Source organism: Eulemur rufifrons, chromosome 24, assembly GCF_041146395.1.
Source record: "Eulemur rufifrons isolate Redbay chromosome 24, OSU_ERuf_1, whole genome shotgun sequence".
NCBI classification, from domain to species: domain Eukaryota; kingdom Metazoa; phylum Chordata; class Mammalia; order Primates; family Lemuridae; genus Eulemur; species Eulemur rufifrons.
The window spans coordinates 19,448,753-19,468,042 of record NC_091006.1 but is presented as its reverse complement, the minus strand read 5'-3'; the positions used below and the strand labels follow the sequence as shown (position 1 = coordinate 19,468,042).

Sequence of the window (19,290 nt, the reverse complement as noted above, 5' to 3'; positions counted from 1 at the left end):
AAGTCTTTTTCATCCCTATATAACCACATAGAATGACTATTTGCAATACCACAGAGAAAATAAAGGAAGGTAACACATTCTAAAAGAATACATTTGGTCATAAAATTATTACCTCTAAATATATTATTTGTTATTGAGAAAAATATCAGTGGACAGAAGGATGAAATGCTGTTAGTCCTCATGTAATACAAATGTAAAAATAACTGATATTCTTAGAAACAGACATGAAAATGGCAGATTTTAACATCTACAATTTGTTTACTAGTTTTCGCCTAGTTTGAAAGGCACTAGATAAGATGCTATAAGACACTATTAATTAGTATCAGAGGGATTTTTTCTTCCCTTAAAAGAAAAAAATTAAGATAGTTCCTCAACTATCAAGTTCACTACTACAGGATAGGTCTTAACATATGCCCCAGGGATGCAGAACCACCTGAATCATGCTAAAAACAGTGGCACAAAGCACAAAGAAGGGACTGGGCTTCTGCCAATACTTTAGGAAGCCTACAAAAGGGAAGTAATAGGTAATAAAAAGGAAAGATAAATTGGGAAGTGAAAAAAAGGATACAGCGTAGAAATTACTTCTAAAAAGTAAGTACAGTTGTCCTTTGGTATCCATCCATTGGGAACTGGTTCCAGGACCCCACCCTCACCCCATCCCATGGATATCAAAATTTGACGATGCTCAAGTCCCTTATATAAAATGGCACAGTTTTGCATATAACCTATGGAATCTTCCCTTATACGTTAAATCATTTCTAGGTTACTTGTAATACCTAATATAATGCCTATACATCACTTCATTTGCATAAATTCAATGTAGTACTGGTGAGTGACAAATTCAAGTTTTGCTTTTTAGAACTTTGTGGAATTTTTTCTATTTTCAATCCACAGTTGGTTGAATCCACAGATGCGGGACCCGCGGACAGGGAGGGCTGGCTGTACCTAGTTTAATGAACTGTTCTTCAGCAACTGAATGATACCTAGTGGCCTAGAAAGTAGAAGTACCACAAATATTCTAATGCCTTGGTCACTGGGCATAATAAATACCATGGCAGATCAATACCAAGGCAGAATCCTGAAAACAAACAAACAAACATCTATTTAAGTAAGACTATTTATGTCACTATAATCTTCCTGTGTGAAAAAAGTAAGTAAATAAAGAGTTATATTTTAGAGGTGAAGACTGGCAAAAAAATGATAGGGCTAGTAAAGACACTGGAAATTATTCAAACCATAGCCATCTATATGAATTGCACTTCCACCCAAGTACCTTTGTCCAAAATAATATATCAAAATAAATTCCTATCTAGTACAATCTGAATTTCTTCTAAAAAAAAAAAAAAACAAAAACTGATCCTTGTTGAGATCTAGGAGGAAACAAAACAAGCACATACACTGGAATTACAACTCTAGACACCCGCAAGTCCTCTAGTGGAGCTCTGTTAAAAGGATTTAAAATGAACGTTCTAATTATAATTTCTAATAACAGGGTGTCAAGAGAACCTTTATTATTTTTCATAACAATAAATGATATAAGTTATAGGTCCACATGGATCCAGGTTTGGTGGGCAGCAAGAAGCAGTATAAATAACTGTTGGAGTAGCCTAACCTTAGCCATCTTCAAGAAGAACCAAGAGACCATGGTAAGAAGGGTGGGCTTCTTTAACTTCCTACTCTAGTATTAAACTAGACATCTACTCCCACTAATCCCCTACTAATCTAGCTAGAGTTGACACCCTGAAATTATCAGTGTGGGCCATATCAGTCAGAAAGAAGAGGCGATAGGAACATAGCCACACAAGTAGAGCAAGGGTAGAAAAGGTAAGAGAAAGGTTTAGCAATCCTAGAATGGTGACCAACAGGTGGCAGGAGAGCTCAATAGGGTGGAGGTGGGAGGCTAGGAAGGGCAAGAGGATGCTTGCCTTTCAAACCTGGGTACACTCACCATTCTTTGTCTCAAGTCTAGAGGAGAGAGAGGCAGAGCTAGTAATAATAGTGGGCAAGAAATGTCTGTGATGGATCCTCCTCAAACCAAGACACTGGGAATCATGTCAGAAGTAATTCTGCCATGATCTCACCAGTCTGATCTGCAAGAATTTCCTATATTAGAATCAGAAATCCAGGAGGAATATCAGACCTGGTGTTCCTACCTGAACACAGATAAACTTAGCAAAGACATAACTGAGTCCTGAAGAACCAAGAGCCATTCCTGTTTGGGCCACATGGGTTGGTTATTAGTCCAAGTTGGTTTTAGAGTAGAACTGCTAGAACAAGTCTCAAAGTCTCTACCAAGTTTCGCAACCTTACTTGTTTTTGTTCAGTATCTTCCCCATTGTAACTTGAACTATACATATGGGACAGAGACTTAAAAAAAAAAAAAAGTCACTGTATCCTCAGTGTGTAGATCATAGATTTCTCAATAAATGTTTGTGGAATGTAACTATTAACATATGTATATAAGAGAATGCAAAAGTGGTTTTCAAACTATGTCCAAATGGCTATGGAAGGGAAAAGGTCATGTTGAGTAGGCTCTGCACCCTGACATGTCTCTGCTCTAAACACATATTACAAGTACGATTCCAATCTTATACTCTGTATTTTGGGATTGTTTGTATACAGAATTTGTTGGGGGAAGGACGACAGAGAAAGTGTTCTACTTCCAAAGGAAACTGTGAAAACCCATGAACTGGAATTTTTGTATCGTATGGAAAAAGTACTGATTCTTTTTAGTTTTCTTTACTACCAAGTAGTTCAACATGACTCTAAGAAAGTCTCAAGTTCCTTGAATTGGGGCCATAAAATAAAGGGACTGAATTGATTTCCACAAAGGCTCTGTCAAATCCCAAGTATAATACTCCTTCAGTTAAGGAGAAAAGTTTCAGTGACGACTTTCTTCTAGCATAAGAAAACTTACACAAGAGAATAAGCACATTCTCCAGTGTTCTTCAGTAATGCACAGGTTCTCAAAGCTACAGAATACAAATGCGATATACAACATTCTTACTGCGTATGGTTCAAAGTCTGTCCTTTCTTTTGACACTAACACTTTACATAGGAAATCTTTTCTGTACTAACTTTAGAAAAGGCAAAGACCAAATCAGGAGGCATTTAGAAAGATGTCATTTGTTCCAACAATAACAAAAAAAAATGTAAATGTAGGTTTTCTAGTAAGCTTGTTGCCCCACTTCAGACTGATGTGAATGATTAATATTCAATTATAATTTCCAACACTGTTAGGTAGGCAAAGTAAATTATCTGTGCTACACCATTAAATGATGGCTTATGACAGTTTTTCAAAATTCTCACTAAATATCAACTACTTCCTAGGATTTTCATTATAGCATTTATTTCAAAGGAACGAAAACACTTCTCTAAGTTTTTTCAGACTAAGATATATGATTATAAGAACATATATTCCTTGAAAAGGAGAAATAGCCTGTGTTACAGTGTATAGGTAAAGCTCATCATGCCTTTTATGAAAAGACTCTCAGCCTTTCTGTGCTTACAAACTAGAGCCTAAAATTCTCAGAAGCTGAGAGGGTAGCACTGAGATACTTAAATGTCTGCTATAAGATCAACTATAACTATTTTACAAAAACCCAAATTCAAGCATTGTTGTTTTTCTTTTATAGTATTCTTTTATAAGTTTTATTAGTTGAATAACTGCAGTTCTTTATTATAATTAGTTTTTTATTGCATAATGTTTTTAAGCTCAGAATTTAATAGTCTTCTAAATAAAATCCAATAAAACAAATCAGAATAACTTGATAAATGAGAATAAATAGAGCCACATAAAGTAAAAGTAGATTTCCTAAGTCTTTTATGGACTCAGTTGACAAGAGTATGGTTTGCAGCAGAGCTAAACTTGGTAAGTTCAATTTGTGACATGAATAGAATCAGTAAGGCTTCTCTCAAAGTAGTTGCTAACATACAGCCCTATTACCAATTTTCCACTTGAATAAGAATTTTCTCCACTAAACCTCTATGCTTTATGTAGGTGGTTGATAATTTATAAACCTATACATTTTATACCAATCTGTAGATACAAGTTACAAACTAATCTTACACAGTAAGGACAAAAAGCTTTCAGAAAGATAGCTTCCAACTGCCAAAGTGTGGTACAAATAGTTCACCTACTAGCCAACAAAAACTTATTTGCTTATCTAAAAAGCAACTTCTTACAATTTATGCATCTGACATTTTTTATAAAATAAGTGAAGTAGAGAAGTACTACATGAAACCTACAAATGGTAGCTGGGAAGTTTCTTTATACAAAACTAAAGGAGAATTATATTACTGGGAATCTTACTAATTTTTCAAAATTCTTAATTTAGGAGAAAGCCTGAAAATAATTTTAAAAATACTATCTAAATTTTACAAGAAAAAAAGGAACATCTAGCCCACCAGCTCATAAATTTAAAATGTATACTTTACTCTGGTTTACTCTTTCTCTACTTTTTTTTTTTTTAGGGTTGGGGTCTTGCCCAAGCTGAGGTGCAGTGGTGCAATCACAGCTCACTGCAGCCTCGAACTCCTGGGCTCAAGCGATCCTCCTGCCTCAGCCTCCCAGGTAGTTGGGACTACGGGCATGAGCCAACAGCCCAGTTAACTTTTTCATTTTTTTGTAGAGATAGGGTCTCAGTATGTTGCCCAGGCTGGTCTCAAACTCCTGGCCTCAAGCCTCAGCCTCCCAAAGTGCTGGGATTACAGGCATGAGCCACCACACCCAGCCCTTGTCTACTCTTAAGAATGATTTGCGATTACAAGATTAAAAATGTTTCTTAGTTCTATAACCACCTGGTTACCCTATGTATTTCAACAGAAAAACTTAAAATGAACACTATTCAATTAGACTGACACCTACCTGTGCTTTCTGAATCAGTTCAATTGTAAGAGGAAGCCAATCAGGAATAAGTTTCTCCATTTCCAAACTAACCATGGCTAGAGCAAGCATGGATCCTTTGAATTGTAGAAGTTGGTTGCAGGCCATACAGTGAAGTAGTTGCTTGGTGAGGACTGCCAAATGTTGAGACGGGCTCAATTTGGGCAAACTGAAAAGTAACTGAGGCCTAGTTGACACTGCAATGGCATGGAACTGGACAAAAAAAAAAAAAAAAACATCATCACACAAAACATCATTTTATTTGTCTAGGAAATTATGTATAGAAACTGATACAACTTATTCAGTTTCTAACTTTGTAATTTTAGCTTCAGTGACTTGACATATATACTAATTTCTAATTTTTCCTTGGCTAATTTCAATAGTTTACCTTTTCCTAAAAATCATTACAAAATAAAAGAGTGGGCAACCTATTTTTCAAGTTACTGAAACAAGACTACATATTCAAATAGGAAAGTAAGAGACATCAGGTATACACTTACAATGTGAAGAAAATCCAATGGTGTGGCTGTGTGAAGATCCCAATTCAACTTATCCAGAATAATTCTCTCCATTCTCAGAATTTCAGATGAGGAACATCCACAGAAACTGTCTCTTGCCAATACCTTAAGTACTGGAATTCTCTACCCAAAACAAAGGAAAACAGATACACAGGGAAGAGGAGAAAGAAATAAACTCATTTTCAATTTTTGTTTTAGCAAACCAAAAGCACGTTAATGAATGGGGAGAAATTTTCACAAAAGAAACATAACCAATCTTGAAAGGATTTATTACCTCATCTTCCTCAACAGTCTTGGCAGCTAGGAAAAAACAGCTGATTGCAATACAACTCAAGTATTTTGGGTGGGCCTAAAATTGTGAAGAGGGGGGAAAAAAAAAACTTTAGTGATTTTTCAAAAAGGGTGTATTAACTTTTTATAGCTGTTTTTAAAGATTAGATATGCAGATGAGACATGTACACAATTCTGTGGAATTCAATTAATTTGATTCCCACTGTTGCTTTCTAGATCAGAGATAATTTTTAACATTACAACCCTAGCCATGTGATAGTCTATGAAAATAATATTCCATTGCTCAAAGTTCAATTAAAACCAGTTAGCCAAATTTCTATCCAGCAGAGAAAAGCTTTTTAAAATGTAAGTTTTTAATAATATTCCCAAAATTTAAAAAGATATACTTTTGTGTGTGTAAAAAATTTTGTTTTAATTCTAATTTTATTTTCTTTACCTAACAAAATAATCACTAAGATAACATACAAGATGTTAGGAGAATTAAAGAGAAAAAAGAGAATATAAAAACAAAGCTATTAGTATACTTCAAATACTCTAAAAAATTATAGGATGCTAGCAGTTGAGTAAAAATTTTCTAATTATTAAGTGTCCACACAAACCCATATTCAAGTTCCATGATAAGAATGAAAAGGTCCTAAATCCATACAAGATCAGTTAGTGAAAAAAAATTATCTTGCTTAGTTTGACATACATAGGAGGGCTCTAATTTGCCTGTTTCCCTACCTATAATAAGGCAGGCTCATTTTCATGTGTTTGCTAACACAACACCAGAATCCAGTTTTCTACAATTAGGACAGTGCAGTTCAAGTTATACTGAATGACACAAGGGCAAATTAAATAATACACAAAAGAACACCAGTGAAACCTGTTTCAATATTATGTTATACTTAAATAAAATATTACATTCCCCTAACATTGTGGAATTCTGATGACCAGAGTATGGTCTTGATTATCATTTAACAAACATGCCAATAACAACTATAAGTTACATACACTCTAGGAATCTTCGAATCCTCTGTCTACATAACATAAAAGTTAGTTCAATACTATCAATATTTTAAAATAATTTTAAGTATTAATCAGAGCATTATGGTTTAGAAGGCACTTCCATAAATAGCATCATGTCTGTCATGTCTATTGTACAGGCAAGGAAATAGTCTCAGAGGTTAAGAGAGACACACAGGTGATCTAGGAAATGAAATCAGATCCTGCTGCCAGTACAGTTTCCCAGGCTCCCTATTTCCCCATGAATGCAATATATAAAACCCACATCCCTCAGGTAACCTGAGTTCATTACAAAGAAAAGAGCCTAACACTTAAAACTTTGGGTAAGTAATACACTGCCTAAATTAAGAATAAATTTAGTCTGGGAGGCCAAGGCAGGAGGATTGCTTGAAGTCAGGAGTTCGAGACCAGCCTGAGCAAGAGCAGGACCCTGTTTCTACTAAAAATAGAAAAATTAGCTGGACATTGTGGCTCGGGAGCTGAAGCAGGAGGACTGCTTGAGCCCAGGAGTTTGAGGTTGCAGTGAGCTATTATGATGCCACTGCACTCTACCTAAGGTGACTGAGACTCTGTCTCAAAAAAAAAGAATAAATTTAGTAATTAAAAAAAAAAGCCAACAGCAAATGTGTGATTTTTTTTTTTTTTTTTTTTTTTAAACAAACAGTAGTTCACAATTCTGGATGACTATTAGAATCATTTGTGTAATTTGGTTTTGCTTCTTTATTTTTTTTATTTATTTTTTTTTTTTTAGACAGAGTCTCACTCTGTTGCCCAGGCTAGAGTGAGTGCCGTGGCGTCAGCCTAGCTCACAGCTACCTCAAACTCCTGGGCTCAAGCGATCCTCCTGTCTCAGCCTCCCGAGTAGCTGGGACTACAGGCATGCACCACCATGCCCGGCTAATTTTTTCTATATATATTTTTAGCTGTCCATATAATTTCTTTCTATTTTTAGTAGAGATGGGGTCTCGCTCTTGCTCAGGCTGGTCTCGAACTCCTGAGCTCAAACGATCCGCCCACCTCGGCCTCCCAGAGTGCTAGGATTACAGGCGTGAGCCACCGCGCCCGGCCAGGTTTTGCTTCTTTAAGCACAGACAACCAGATCTCACCAACTAGAGATTCAGATTCAGTAGGTCTAAGACAGGGCTCAGATTCCATACATTTAAAAGAGCTTCAGAGTGATTTCTTCCGCACACGGAGGATTGAGGCTCCATTCATGGTTGTAGCCCTTTTATAGTCTGCTTTAAATGCCTTTATTAAAGCTACAAATACATTTTAGATTATTTTAATGTAGATTAACCATCTGCAAGTAAGGGTTTCTAATGTTACTAAAACATGACAGGACCCAATAAATAAGACATATGAAAAAAATGAAATTTACCCAAATTTGTTAACATGTTTATTAAACATTTTAAGAATCTCTTTTGGCCAGGCATAGTGTCTCACACTTGTAATCTTAGCATTCTAGAAGGCCGAGGAGAGAGGATCGCTTAAGGCCAAGGAGTTCAAGACCAGCCTGAGCAAGAGGGAGACACCCGGTCTCTACAAAAAACAGAGAAATTAGCCAGGCATGGTGGTACATGCCTGTAGTTCCAGCTACTTGGGCAGCTGAGGCAGGAGGAATGCTCCAGCTCAGGAGTTTGAGGCTGCAGTGAGCTATGATGATGTCACTGTACTCTAGCCTGGGCAACAGAGCAAGACCCTGTCTCAAAAAAACAAACAAACAAAAAAAAAAAAAACAACCTCTTTCACGATAGAAGCCATAACAACAAGCTCATTAGTAATTCTTGAAGAATATATAACCCAAGAAAGGACACTAACCTTAAACTCATCTTTCTGTGGAACTATCTGTGAAAGGTGAGTTAGCTGCGGTAAATAAAGAGGGAGGAGGGATGTGGACATGTTGCTGAGATAAAAGTAGGCATTTCCCAGATAACCCACATTTCAGACAATTAGCATCATAATTAAGGGTTCTTTTAAGTCTCTTAAGAGTAGAAGTTTGAAACATAACTGAGTGGCCATCCAAACTTACAGTCCTTAAATTCTTTGCCTTCTACTTTTTATACCTAATAACCAAGCATTTAACTCAGTTCCCCTGGTTTACATATTCCTAGGAATACAAATGACTACAGTTTAATTACTTTTCTACTTTTTCATGACTTGCCATTAAATAAAGGCTGCTTTAAAAATGCTTAGGGCCAACTATTAACGACTTAACATAGCCAGTCACAGAGCAATAGGAACAATATAAAACTTACTAACGTTTTGTATGCTGCCATTCAACAAAAATATACCAAAGTTGTTTTATGACATCTTATTATAGCCCAAAGTATGCCCCTAGAAAGTATTTACATATTGTTTAGAAAAACACACAATATAAATATTCAATAAATTAGTGACAAAGAAAAATGTATAATAGGCTTATACCTTCCTAGTCTGATTTACTGTCCACCTTTAGTACACCAGTATGTTAGATGAGTAAACATTCTGCCAATGCTATGCACTTTATACTAAAATCAAGAGATCAAAAATTTCAGTCTAAGTTATGAAAACTTATAGCAAAAAGATAATTATAGAATACAATTAGAAACACTTCCAAAAATTTAAAACAACAGAAGACACCATGTTTTCCTATGGGTACATACACCATTCTCTAGGAAGGTTCTCCACTTCTTTCCACTTTATAGAATGTGTACTAATAGCCTCCAGTTTAGCATATAAGCAGTAAAACAAGAGGTTATGTGTAAATGGTATCTTAAAATATTTACCTTTACCGTAGCTAAAAACCTGTCCAAAAGACTGCTAGCCAGAGCAAATGTTTCCGGGTAAAGGTTGAATTGGTACTTGAGTTTGGCCAACCACTGAATTACTTCATCTCTCTGAGACGGAGAAACATTCTATAAAGGAACAATTTAAAAAAATAAATAAAATTAAAGTTTCAAGTTATCATCAAGAGTATGTTTAGAATTTTCTTTCATAAAAGGTTAGCAAATACTACAAAAAATGTGTTTATGTGTTAAAAATGTTTGTAAGTTTATTCAAAATCATCAAATTTGAGATAGGTGAAGATAAAACTTCATGTATTGGTTATTACATTTAATATCAAAATCCAATATCCTTACTCTTTATTAAAATCTTTACTATGTCATCAAATTTCTATAGCTTAATTAAACTGAGATGTTCGGAGACTACAGCATTTCAAATTTAAGTAACACTATTGCCAACTGACAGTAATTTTGGAATTAAGTTGTCCCAATTCTTTTTTTTTTTTTTTTTTTTTTTTTTTTTTGAGACAGAGTCTCACTCTGTTGCCCAGGCTAGAGTGAGTGCCGTGGCGTCAGCCTAGCTCACAGCAACCTCAAACTCCTGGGCTTAAGCGATCCTCCTGTCTCAGCCTCCCGAGTAGCTGGGACTACAGGCATGCACCACCATGCCCGGCTAATTTTTTCTATATATATTTTTAGCTGTCCATATAATTTCTTTCTATTTTTAGTAGAGATGGGGTCTCGCTCTTGCTCAGGCTGGTCTCGAACTCCTGAGCTCAAACGATCCGCCCACCTCGGCCTCCCAGAGTGCTAGGATTACAGGCGTGAGCCACCGCGCCCGGCCCCAATTCTTGAGAATAAGAAAATATAATGAATTTCTTGTTAAGGCAGCAAATAGCCTTTAACTTATCTTAGGATATACAAATGGACTATGATAACAACGTCAGCCCATTAAAAAAAAAACTAAAATTAATAGTAATAAATGAAAGACACCAAGGACAACAGATGAATTACACATTTAAAGATTACGAGAAAATATCAAGAAGGAAATTAACTTAAACTAAATTACTATGTGGAAAGAATTCCACAAACACAAAACGTTGTTTTGATCTTCCTACATACTATTCTTAACTGCTGAGTACAGGCTTAATTTTTAGAAGGTACATACTTTAAAACAATAATTAGGTACCTTTACCCTTTTTCAAAAAAATTTTAATTACTGTGGGTACATAATAGTTGTGTATCTTTACACAGTACCTGTGATGTTTTGATACAGGCACACAATGTGTATTAATTAATCAAATAGGGTAATTAGGGTATCCATCACCTCAAGCATTTATGATTTCTTTGTATAGGAACATTCTAATTCCACTCTTTTAGTTATTTTAAAGTATACCTTACTGTTCAGTATAGTCACTTTGCTGTACTATCAAATATTGTTCATTCTATTAATAACTACATTTTTGAACCCACTAACCATCCCCACTTTATTTCCTCCCCCAGTATCCTTCTCCCAGCCTCTGGTACACCATTCTACTCTCTGTCTCCAAGAGATCAATTGTTTCCATATTTAGCTCCCACATATGAGTGAGAACATATGAGATTTGTCTTTCTGTGCTTGGTTTATTTCACTTAACGTAATATTCTGCAGTTCCATCCATGTTGTTGCATATGGCAGGATTGCATTCTTTTTGTGGCTATATAATATTCCACTGTGTATATGTACCAAAATTTCTTTATCCATTCATCTGTTGGTGGACACTTAGGTCAATTCCACATCTTGGTTATTATGAATCACGCTGCAATAAACACAGGAGTGCAGGTATCTTTTCAATATACTGATTTCCCCTTTTTTGCATATATATCTAGAAGTGGGATTGCTGGGTCATATGATAGTTCTATTTTTAGGTTTTTCATGAACCTCCATACTGTTCTCCATAGTTTTCCATTTCTACCAATAGCGTAAGAGGGTTCCCCTTTCTCCACATCCTTGTCAGCACTAGTTATTGAGATATCGCTACTCTTGAGTTTCACAGTCATTAAACAAAATTAGTAATCTACTAAAGCCAAATTAAACAGATCCTTGTTGAGTACTATCCACCACGTAAACACAACAAAGTACAGAAAGTTCCAATACAAGTGAATTTAAGCGCTGTAGTCTTTATCATCATGACCATTTTTAATGAAAATTTCTTCAAAAATATATGACAGTCTTGTGTCCCTTGCTGACAGGGATACGTTCCAAGAAAAGTGTTATGTGTTAGACGATTTCATCATTGTGTGAACATCAGAGTGCACTTAATAAAACCTAGATAGTATAGCCAACTACACACCTAGGCTATACAGTATAGCCCATTGCTTCTAAGCTATAAATTTGTACAGCATGTTACTGTACTGAATACTGCTGGCAACTGTAACACAACGGTTATTTGTATATCTAAACACAAAAAAGGTACAGTAAAAGTATAGTATAAAAGAGAAAAATGGTACACCTATATAGGACACTTTCCATGAATGGAGCTTGCAGGATTGGAAGCTGCTCGGGGTGAGTGAGTGAGTGAATGAATGGTTGAGTGAACATGAAGGCCTAGGACATTACTGCATGCTACTGTAGACTTTATAAACACTGTAAATTTATTTTTAAAAATTTTCTTTCTTCAATAATACGTTAACCATAGCTTATTACAACTTTTTTACTCTATAAACTTTTTGATTTTTTTAAACTTTTTGATTCTGTTGTAATAACACTTAGCTTAAAACACCAACACATTGTACAGCTGTATAAAAATATTTTCTTTATATCCTGATTCTGTATGCTTTTTCTATTTTTAATTTTTTTTTAAAACTTCTAAAACTTCTTCGTTAAAAACTAAGACAAAAATATGCACATCAGCCTAGGCCCACACAGGGTCAGGATCATCAATATCACTGTCTTCTACCTTTATATCTTGTCCTACTGGAAGGGCTTTAGGGGCAACAACATGCAAGGAGTTGTCATCTCCTATAACAATGATTTCTGGGAATACTTCTGAAGGACCTGTCCAATATTTTTACGGTTAACTTTTTGTTTGTTTGTTTTCAATTTTTTTTAAGAGACAAGGTCTTGCTATGTTGCCTGGACTTGAGTCCACTGGCTATTCACAGGCACGTTTATAGTGCTTTACAAACTCAAACTCCTGGCTTCACGCAATCCTCCTGCCTCAGCCTCCCTAGTCGCCGGCACTACAGGTGTGTGCTACCATGTCTGGCTTGGTTTTTTTTTCTAATTGTTATATCATAATTGTACATATTTATGAGGTACACAGATGTTTCAGTACATATAATTATAGTGATCAGATCAGGGTAATTAGCATGTCCATTATCACAAATATTTATCATTTCTTTGTGTCAGGAACATTTAATATCCTTCTAGCTATTTCAAACTATATATTATATATAATTAACATAGCCATCCTATAAGTGGTATTGAACACTACAACACCAGCATTACCAAGAACACAAGTAATGCATTGTGACATCATGACGACTATGATGTCACCAGATGATAGAAATTTTTCAGCTCCATTATAATCTCACAGGTCTTACTTGTGGTCCATTGTGGACCAAAGTGCCATTATGCAGTGTATGACTGTACTTATCTCATTCCTTACAAAGTACAAAGCTCATAGCTTAAATCTTTTTCCTGCTCACTAAGGTCAACTTCATGAAATTAATTCATCATACAAAGAAGCATTAAGAGCTATTAAAGCATAAAGGGCTGTATATGACAACGTATCTCCTCAAACAGGTATTTTAGTTGGAATTCTTTCCTCCTTTGACTTTCCCTCTAGTGTTGTGGAAAATACAAGACTTGCTGCTCATTATAACCTCTGCTACTGCATCTGCTAATCTCTCTTCTCATCTTTTTTTTTTTGAGACAGAGTCTCGCTCTGTTGCCTGGGCTAGAGTGAGTGCCATGGCATCAGCCTAGCTCACAGCAACCTCAAACTCCTGGGCTTAAGCAATCCTACTGCCTCAGCCTCCCAAGTAGCTGGGACTACAGGCATGTGCCACCATGTCCGGCTAATTTTTTCTATATATATTTTTAGTTGGCCAGATAATTTCTTTCTATTTTTAGTAGAGACGGGGTCTTGCTCTTGCTCAGGCTGGTCTCGAACTCCTGAGCTCCAGCGATCCGCCCGCCTTGGCCTCCCAGAGTGCTAGGATTACAGGTGTGAGCCACCGCGCCCTTTTGTGTTTGCCAAACCAATTAATCACACTTACGTAATTTTTACATCTAGCTCTAAACTCACTTATAACTGACATTTTTAAAGGTTAACTGCGATACATGCACCTTCTAGTCAATTCCCTTTGGCAAATAAAGAATGACACTAGAATGATGCATAAAAACTACTAACAAGAAAATTTACAATCTCTTATACTACTATCTCACTATTAAGCTGGTGAATGAAAGAAAAAAAATCTCTGTTTAAACTCCAAAACTTAAAGTCTTATGGTGAAGCAATCAGAAGATGTCAATAAAATATAGTAAGCATTAAAACAGAAGTATGCACAGGGTTCTGGGGAGCACACTGGAAGGGCACCTGGTCCAGTGTGGGAATAAAGTGAAAGCTTCTTGGAAAAGACAACTAACTTTTACCTTAAAAGCTACAAAAGTGAGGAGAGGGGGTGATTATTTGCACTGCAAGGAAAAGAGCCACATTTTTAAGCCTGTGAACTTTACTCTAAAGGATAGTAATGATGTCAACCTCAAGGCAATAACTTCTAGTTAAGTTCCTCAGACTTGTAAATAAAATCAGTGTGGGGAGAAGAGACTGCCTGAAACTGATACTCTGAGAATCAATCACACAATTCTATGAGTCAAAAAGGGAACAAGAACTTAAGACAGCTCATAGGACTAAAAATGTGAGCTTGATGGGAGAGAATGACCTTCCCCGATAGAGGAGGACCATTCTTCAGTCAAGGGTATATAAGTAGCTGCGCTCCCCTGCTAGAACCTCCAAGCAAGCTCTCAAAAAGTTATTTCTGTGCCTAAGCAATTCCATTCATCTAAAATGAATTTAGATGAACTTCATTCATCTAAAAATAAAGAACGAAAGAAGAGAGTGAGACAACGTACCCCTCCAAACAGTATTTCCTGATTTCATCAAGGAAAACTTTTTCCCCATATGGATTGCTCAAATAGGGTTAAAAGAATTCAGAAATTTAGTTGAACAAATAATCCCATAGAGAATTCATAATAGACTAACACAGGCTACTATAATATTGTATTATATTTCACATACTACTAGCCTCTTTATTAAAACACAAGTCCTCCCAGCTTTAAACTCTAAAAAGTTACCATTACCTAAAAGATTAAATACAATCCTCTAGGCCTGGCATACAAATCCCTCTATGACATATCTCTAGCCTCACACATTTTCTGTCACTTTCTATCTTAAACTTCATACTGTAAAAGCAGAGCTTGTATTTATGATTCTTCCTTGTCCCATGTTAGTTTACACCATTGCTCCTTCGTTTATATTGTTCCTTCTGGTTGGAACACATTTCCTTCTCTATTTCACCCGCCTTTTTATATCCTTCAAGAGCTATTTTAGTGGTCACTCCACACCAGACACTTTTCCTGATAATTCAAGCTGGGCTAAGTACCTTCCTGTGCTCCCACATCTCGTCACACCTGTTATGTGCAACATTTTTTTTAAAACATTAAATTTATGGCTATGATGAAGTAGGTAGGAGCAAACCTACACTCCCCCTAAGATTAAACTAGGAAAGCTATAAACAACAACCCGTTTTTAAAGGCACCAGGACTGCTAGGACAATCGGGCCTTGAGGAGTCAAGATTCTGGAGAGAGGTAACAAGAGATGAGTCAACATTCTTTAACAGCTTTTCCTTCAGGGTATTTGCCCATCCTATGAGTAGGGCAAGAGGCTATAGTAAGCCAATAGAGTTTTTAGGAGTCTTACAGGGCTAGAGACAAAATGTGGAGACTTGAGGAGCCAAGAACCTAGTTGGGAGGGGGAAGGTCAGAGATCTGCATGTGTCACTCAAGCTCATTTTCCCCTTGTTATTTTTTGAATAAAATTCTGAAGGTAGATGGGACAGGGATCTAAGAAGCTATGCAGAAAATTTCTGAAAACAATGAGTTCAGGGGAGAGTTCAGCACCCCTCAGAAATAAGGGGTCCTAGAGAACACTCCAAGCTCTATTGGAATCTTTGACTCCCCTTTAGGAATTGGTGCAAATCAGAGGTAGATGAAGCCACACCCAACTCCAATGCAGTCTCCTGTCAGCTCAGTCCCTCCTTGGAGAAAAGTGATTAGTCCGTGACTCAGTCAGCCCACCAGAGGGAAGACACTCTCTATGGAAGAAGGTATCATCATCTAGAGTCTACAATTTTTCATACACAGTGTTCAGCACTGAATCAAACATTGTCGGCAAGAGGAAGAACCAAGTGAACAAAAACCAAGAGGAAAAAAAACAGGCAACAGAAAGATCTAGATCTTTATCAGGAAAAAACTTAATATAAAAAAAGAGGAAAAGGAAAATAGATAAAAAAAAAAAAAAAAGATGAAGAATTTTACTAGAGAAATGAAGTGTATTAAAAAAAATTCAAGGGGAAACTCCTAATCTGAAAAATAATCGAAATTAAGAACCCACTGCGTACGCCAGGCAGGGTGGCTCGCTCCTGTAATCCTATCACTTTGGGAAGCCAAAGCAGGAGGACTGCTTGAGCTTGGGAGTTGAGACCAGCCTGAGCAAGAGCGAGACCCCATCTCTTCTAAAAATAGATAAAAATCAGCCAGGCATGGTGGCCCATGCCTGTAGTCCCAGCTACCTGGGAGGCTGAGGCAGGAGGATTGCTCGAGCCCAGGAGTTTGAGGTTGCTGTGAGCTACAATGAGACCACAGTACTCTAGCCCAGGTGACAGAGCAAGACTTTGTAGCCAATGATAATAATAGTAATTTATTATTTATACATTTATTTAAAAAATCAATTTTATTTCTATATACTAGCACTATAGAAACAAGTATATAAAAATAAAAATTTTTAAATTATACCATTTGTAATAGCATCAATAATCAAATACCCAGAAATAAGCCTAAACTATCAAACATTATTAAAAGAAATTGAAGACACCTTTTAAAAAAATGGAGAAATATACTATGTTCATGGATCGGAAGATTCAAACTGTAAAAATGTCAATTCTCCCCATATCGACCTATAAAGTCAATAAAACTAAAACCTCCACAGTTTCTTTTTTAAAAATTGACAAGTATATTTTAAAAGATATACAGAGGGGCAAGGGCTGAAAATAGCCAAGACAATCTCAAGCAAGTTTTATACCACACAACAAAGTCTTATTATATTACTATAATAATTAAGGCAGTGTGGCATTAACTCAGAGAAAGGCAAACAGACCAATGATGAGAAATAAGAAACAGACCCATGTATATACATCTACACATATACAGTGGTCACTTGATTTATGACAGAAGTACACTGTAGTAGAGAAATGTGCCTTTTAAATAAATGATGCTAGTTATCTATGTAACAGGGAATGGCCTGAAAAAACAGCAAAAATATTTTGTCTCTTTAAAACTTACGCCACTTTTTGAGAACTGAAACCTGCATCCCTGCCTCCCAGCAGTGGTTGGAAGGAGCAGGGAAGAAGGGCCCCACCACTATGGGCCTTTGTCTTTGGCAGAGATGGGATGATTAGAATAGTTAACCACAATAGCCTAGAACTGAGGGGCCCTCCCTTTAAAAGCTCTGTATTTCAGCTTATGCTCAGGAAATCTGGATTTTGAAATAAGAAGGTCTATCATTTTTCCTCCTTTACTGGCAAAGTAATAAACTTCTCTTTCCTTCTCCTCAAACCACTTGTTCTTTCATTCTTCTGATGAGGGCATAAAAATAAGTGCCGAGCTTTTGGTAACATCTGTATGGAGAAAAATGATTGACTCCTACTTCACATCAAACCAAAAGAAAAAAAATCAATTCCAACTGGAATGTAGATCTAGATGTCAAAGATAAAGTTTCCAGAAGAAAGCACAAACAATATTTTTATTACCTTAAATTAGGCAAACATTCCTAAGGACTAAGCAAAAAGGAAAAAAAAATTGATAATTTGGTCATTAAAATTAAGAACTTTTGTTACTCAAAGATCAACACAAATGGAGTGAAAATGCGAGTCACAGACCAGGAGAAGATATCTGCAATACATATAGTCAACAAAAAAAATGCTTGAAAATAGATAAAAACAAGATTTTAAAGAAAAAGTGCAATATAAACCAACATGACATTGCTGCTGAAACAAAAATAGTTTACGGCTACATCAGTGAAATTACCAAGCCAAGATAAAGTGAGGTAATAGTCTCACTTTATTGCTCATTAATGACGACATCTGAAATGTCATCATTTTGGAAAAACAAAAGAGTGTATCTAGAGAAAGAAAAACCACTTACCAGAGCTGTCAGGGGAAAACTTTTATTTTACTATGTAGTGAGACTTGTCATTCCCAAAGTGAACACATATCCATAACAATATGAAACTTTTTAAAAATACAAATATCCACAGCTGCCACCACAAGCCCAATAGCTCTGGGAGTGGGGCCTGGAATCTATTTTTAAGGAAGCCTCCTGGGTGATTCTGATATACCTATTAGTCTAAAATGGTTAAGATCCTGTATTTGGAAACCACATAATTAGATGGCCTTTAAGATTCCTTATAGTTCCAAAATTCTAATGAAAATAATTTTTATATAAACAGTTTGTGGCAGAGTTTTATCTTTGTAAATCAAAAGTACTTTAGCAAAATAGAGAATACCTGATATGTGTATCACTTTGACTGGTTTTCAATTTTTTCCCCCAAATTCATATAACAAAATTATCATGAACTTGAAAATACTATTACATAAAAGAACTTCTCTACAAGTGCCAAGAACACAGTAAGGTACTTGAATGAACCATAAAAAAAAGATAATCACCATTCATTTAACAAATTTTAACTGTGAGCCTATTATATGCCAGTAAACAAAAATGACATAACCATACTCTCTCAAAGAAACTCCGAAATCACCAGGAAATTATAATATTGCATGCTATCATAACCTAAAACAACACAGGAGGCACTTAGGTATTTGTCATTCATTCACACTCATGCATATAAAAAATTTCTTGGCCACTATTTTATATCCCAATCACTACATTAAGTACTAGGGAAAAAAAGACGTGTAAGACATCTTATACAGTAAACTTTTGGAGTGGATAAGCTTCGTGATGATTTGTAAAAACAAAATAACTATATGACAGAAGTGTAAAAATTTCTAAAATAAAAGGCATACAGCCAATAGTAATTGAGATATCAGCTGGCTACCTCCCAAAAAGCTTTCAACACCGGTAATACCTGAATAGTTTTACTTGAACTCCTTATAAATATTGATGAAAGGAAGAGCAATTTTTTGTTCACTAAAGACAATGGTATGAAGATGTTCAGACTCCGTGGCTAACTAAATATCTAGAAATAAAGAAGGTTTATGTACTCACTTTGGCAGTGCATATACTAAAATTGGAATGATATGGCAAAGAAGATTAGCAAAAATAAAAATAAAAAAGAAGGCTTACTACTGTATTAGACTATAAGGAAAGAGAACAAACCTCACTATCTTCTTGAAGCTGTAACTCAGATAACATCAAAACATGTAAATAAAAACAGTAAACTCTTTTTTCAAAAAGAAACAAGATGTTCCCCAAAGAATACAGCATATCCTTTAATGGTACATATTCCTCCAATATAGTTCCTAGATACTGTAATATATGGCAGTAGT

The 19,290-nt window shown here is 35.8% G+C and overlaps 1 protein-coding gene across 3 annotated transcripts in view; it reads right to left on the bottom strand.

Annotated features, from left to right (window-relative positions):
- Positions 1–19,290, bottom strand: part of CCNI (cyclin I) — a 30,485-nt gene that overhangs the window by 2,481 nt on the left and 8,714 nt on the right. For 2 of the 3 annotated variants that reach the window (XM_069457702.1, XM_069457700.1), the window contains 4 exons: positions 9,465–9,593; positions 5,678–5,752; positions 5,386–5,526; positions 4,868–5,098 (listed from right to left, as the gene is read on the bottom strand). In XM_069457702.1, the coding sequence (XP_069313803.1) occupies positions 4,868–5,098; positions 5,386–5,526; positions 5,678–5,752; positions 9,465–9,593 (576 nt within the window). The remainder of the gene's footprint in view (positions 1–4,867; positions 5,099–5,385; positions 5,527–5,677; positions 5,753–9,464; positions 9,594–19,290) is intronic. The other variant, XM_069457703.1, reaches the window with a different exon arrangement.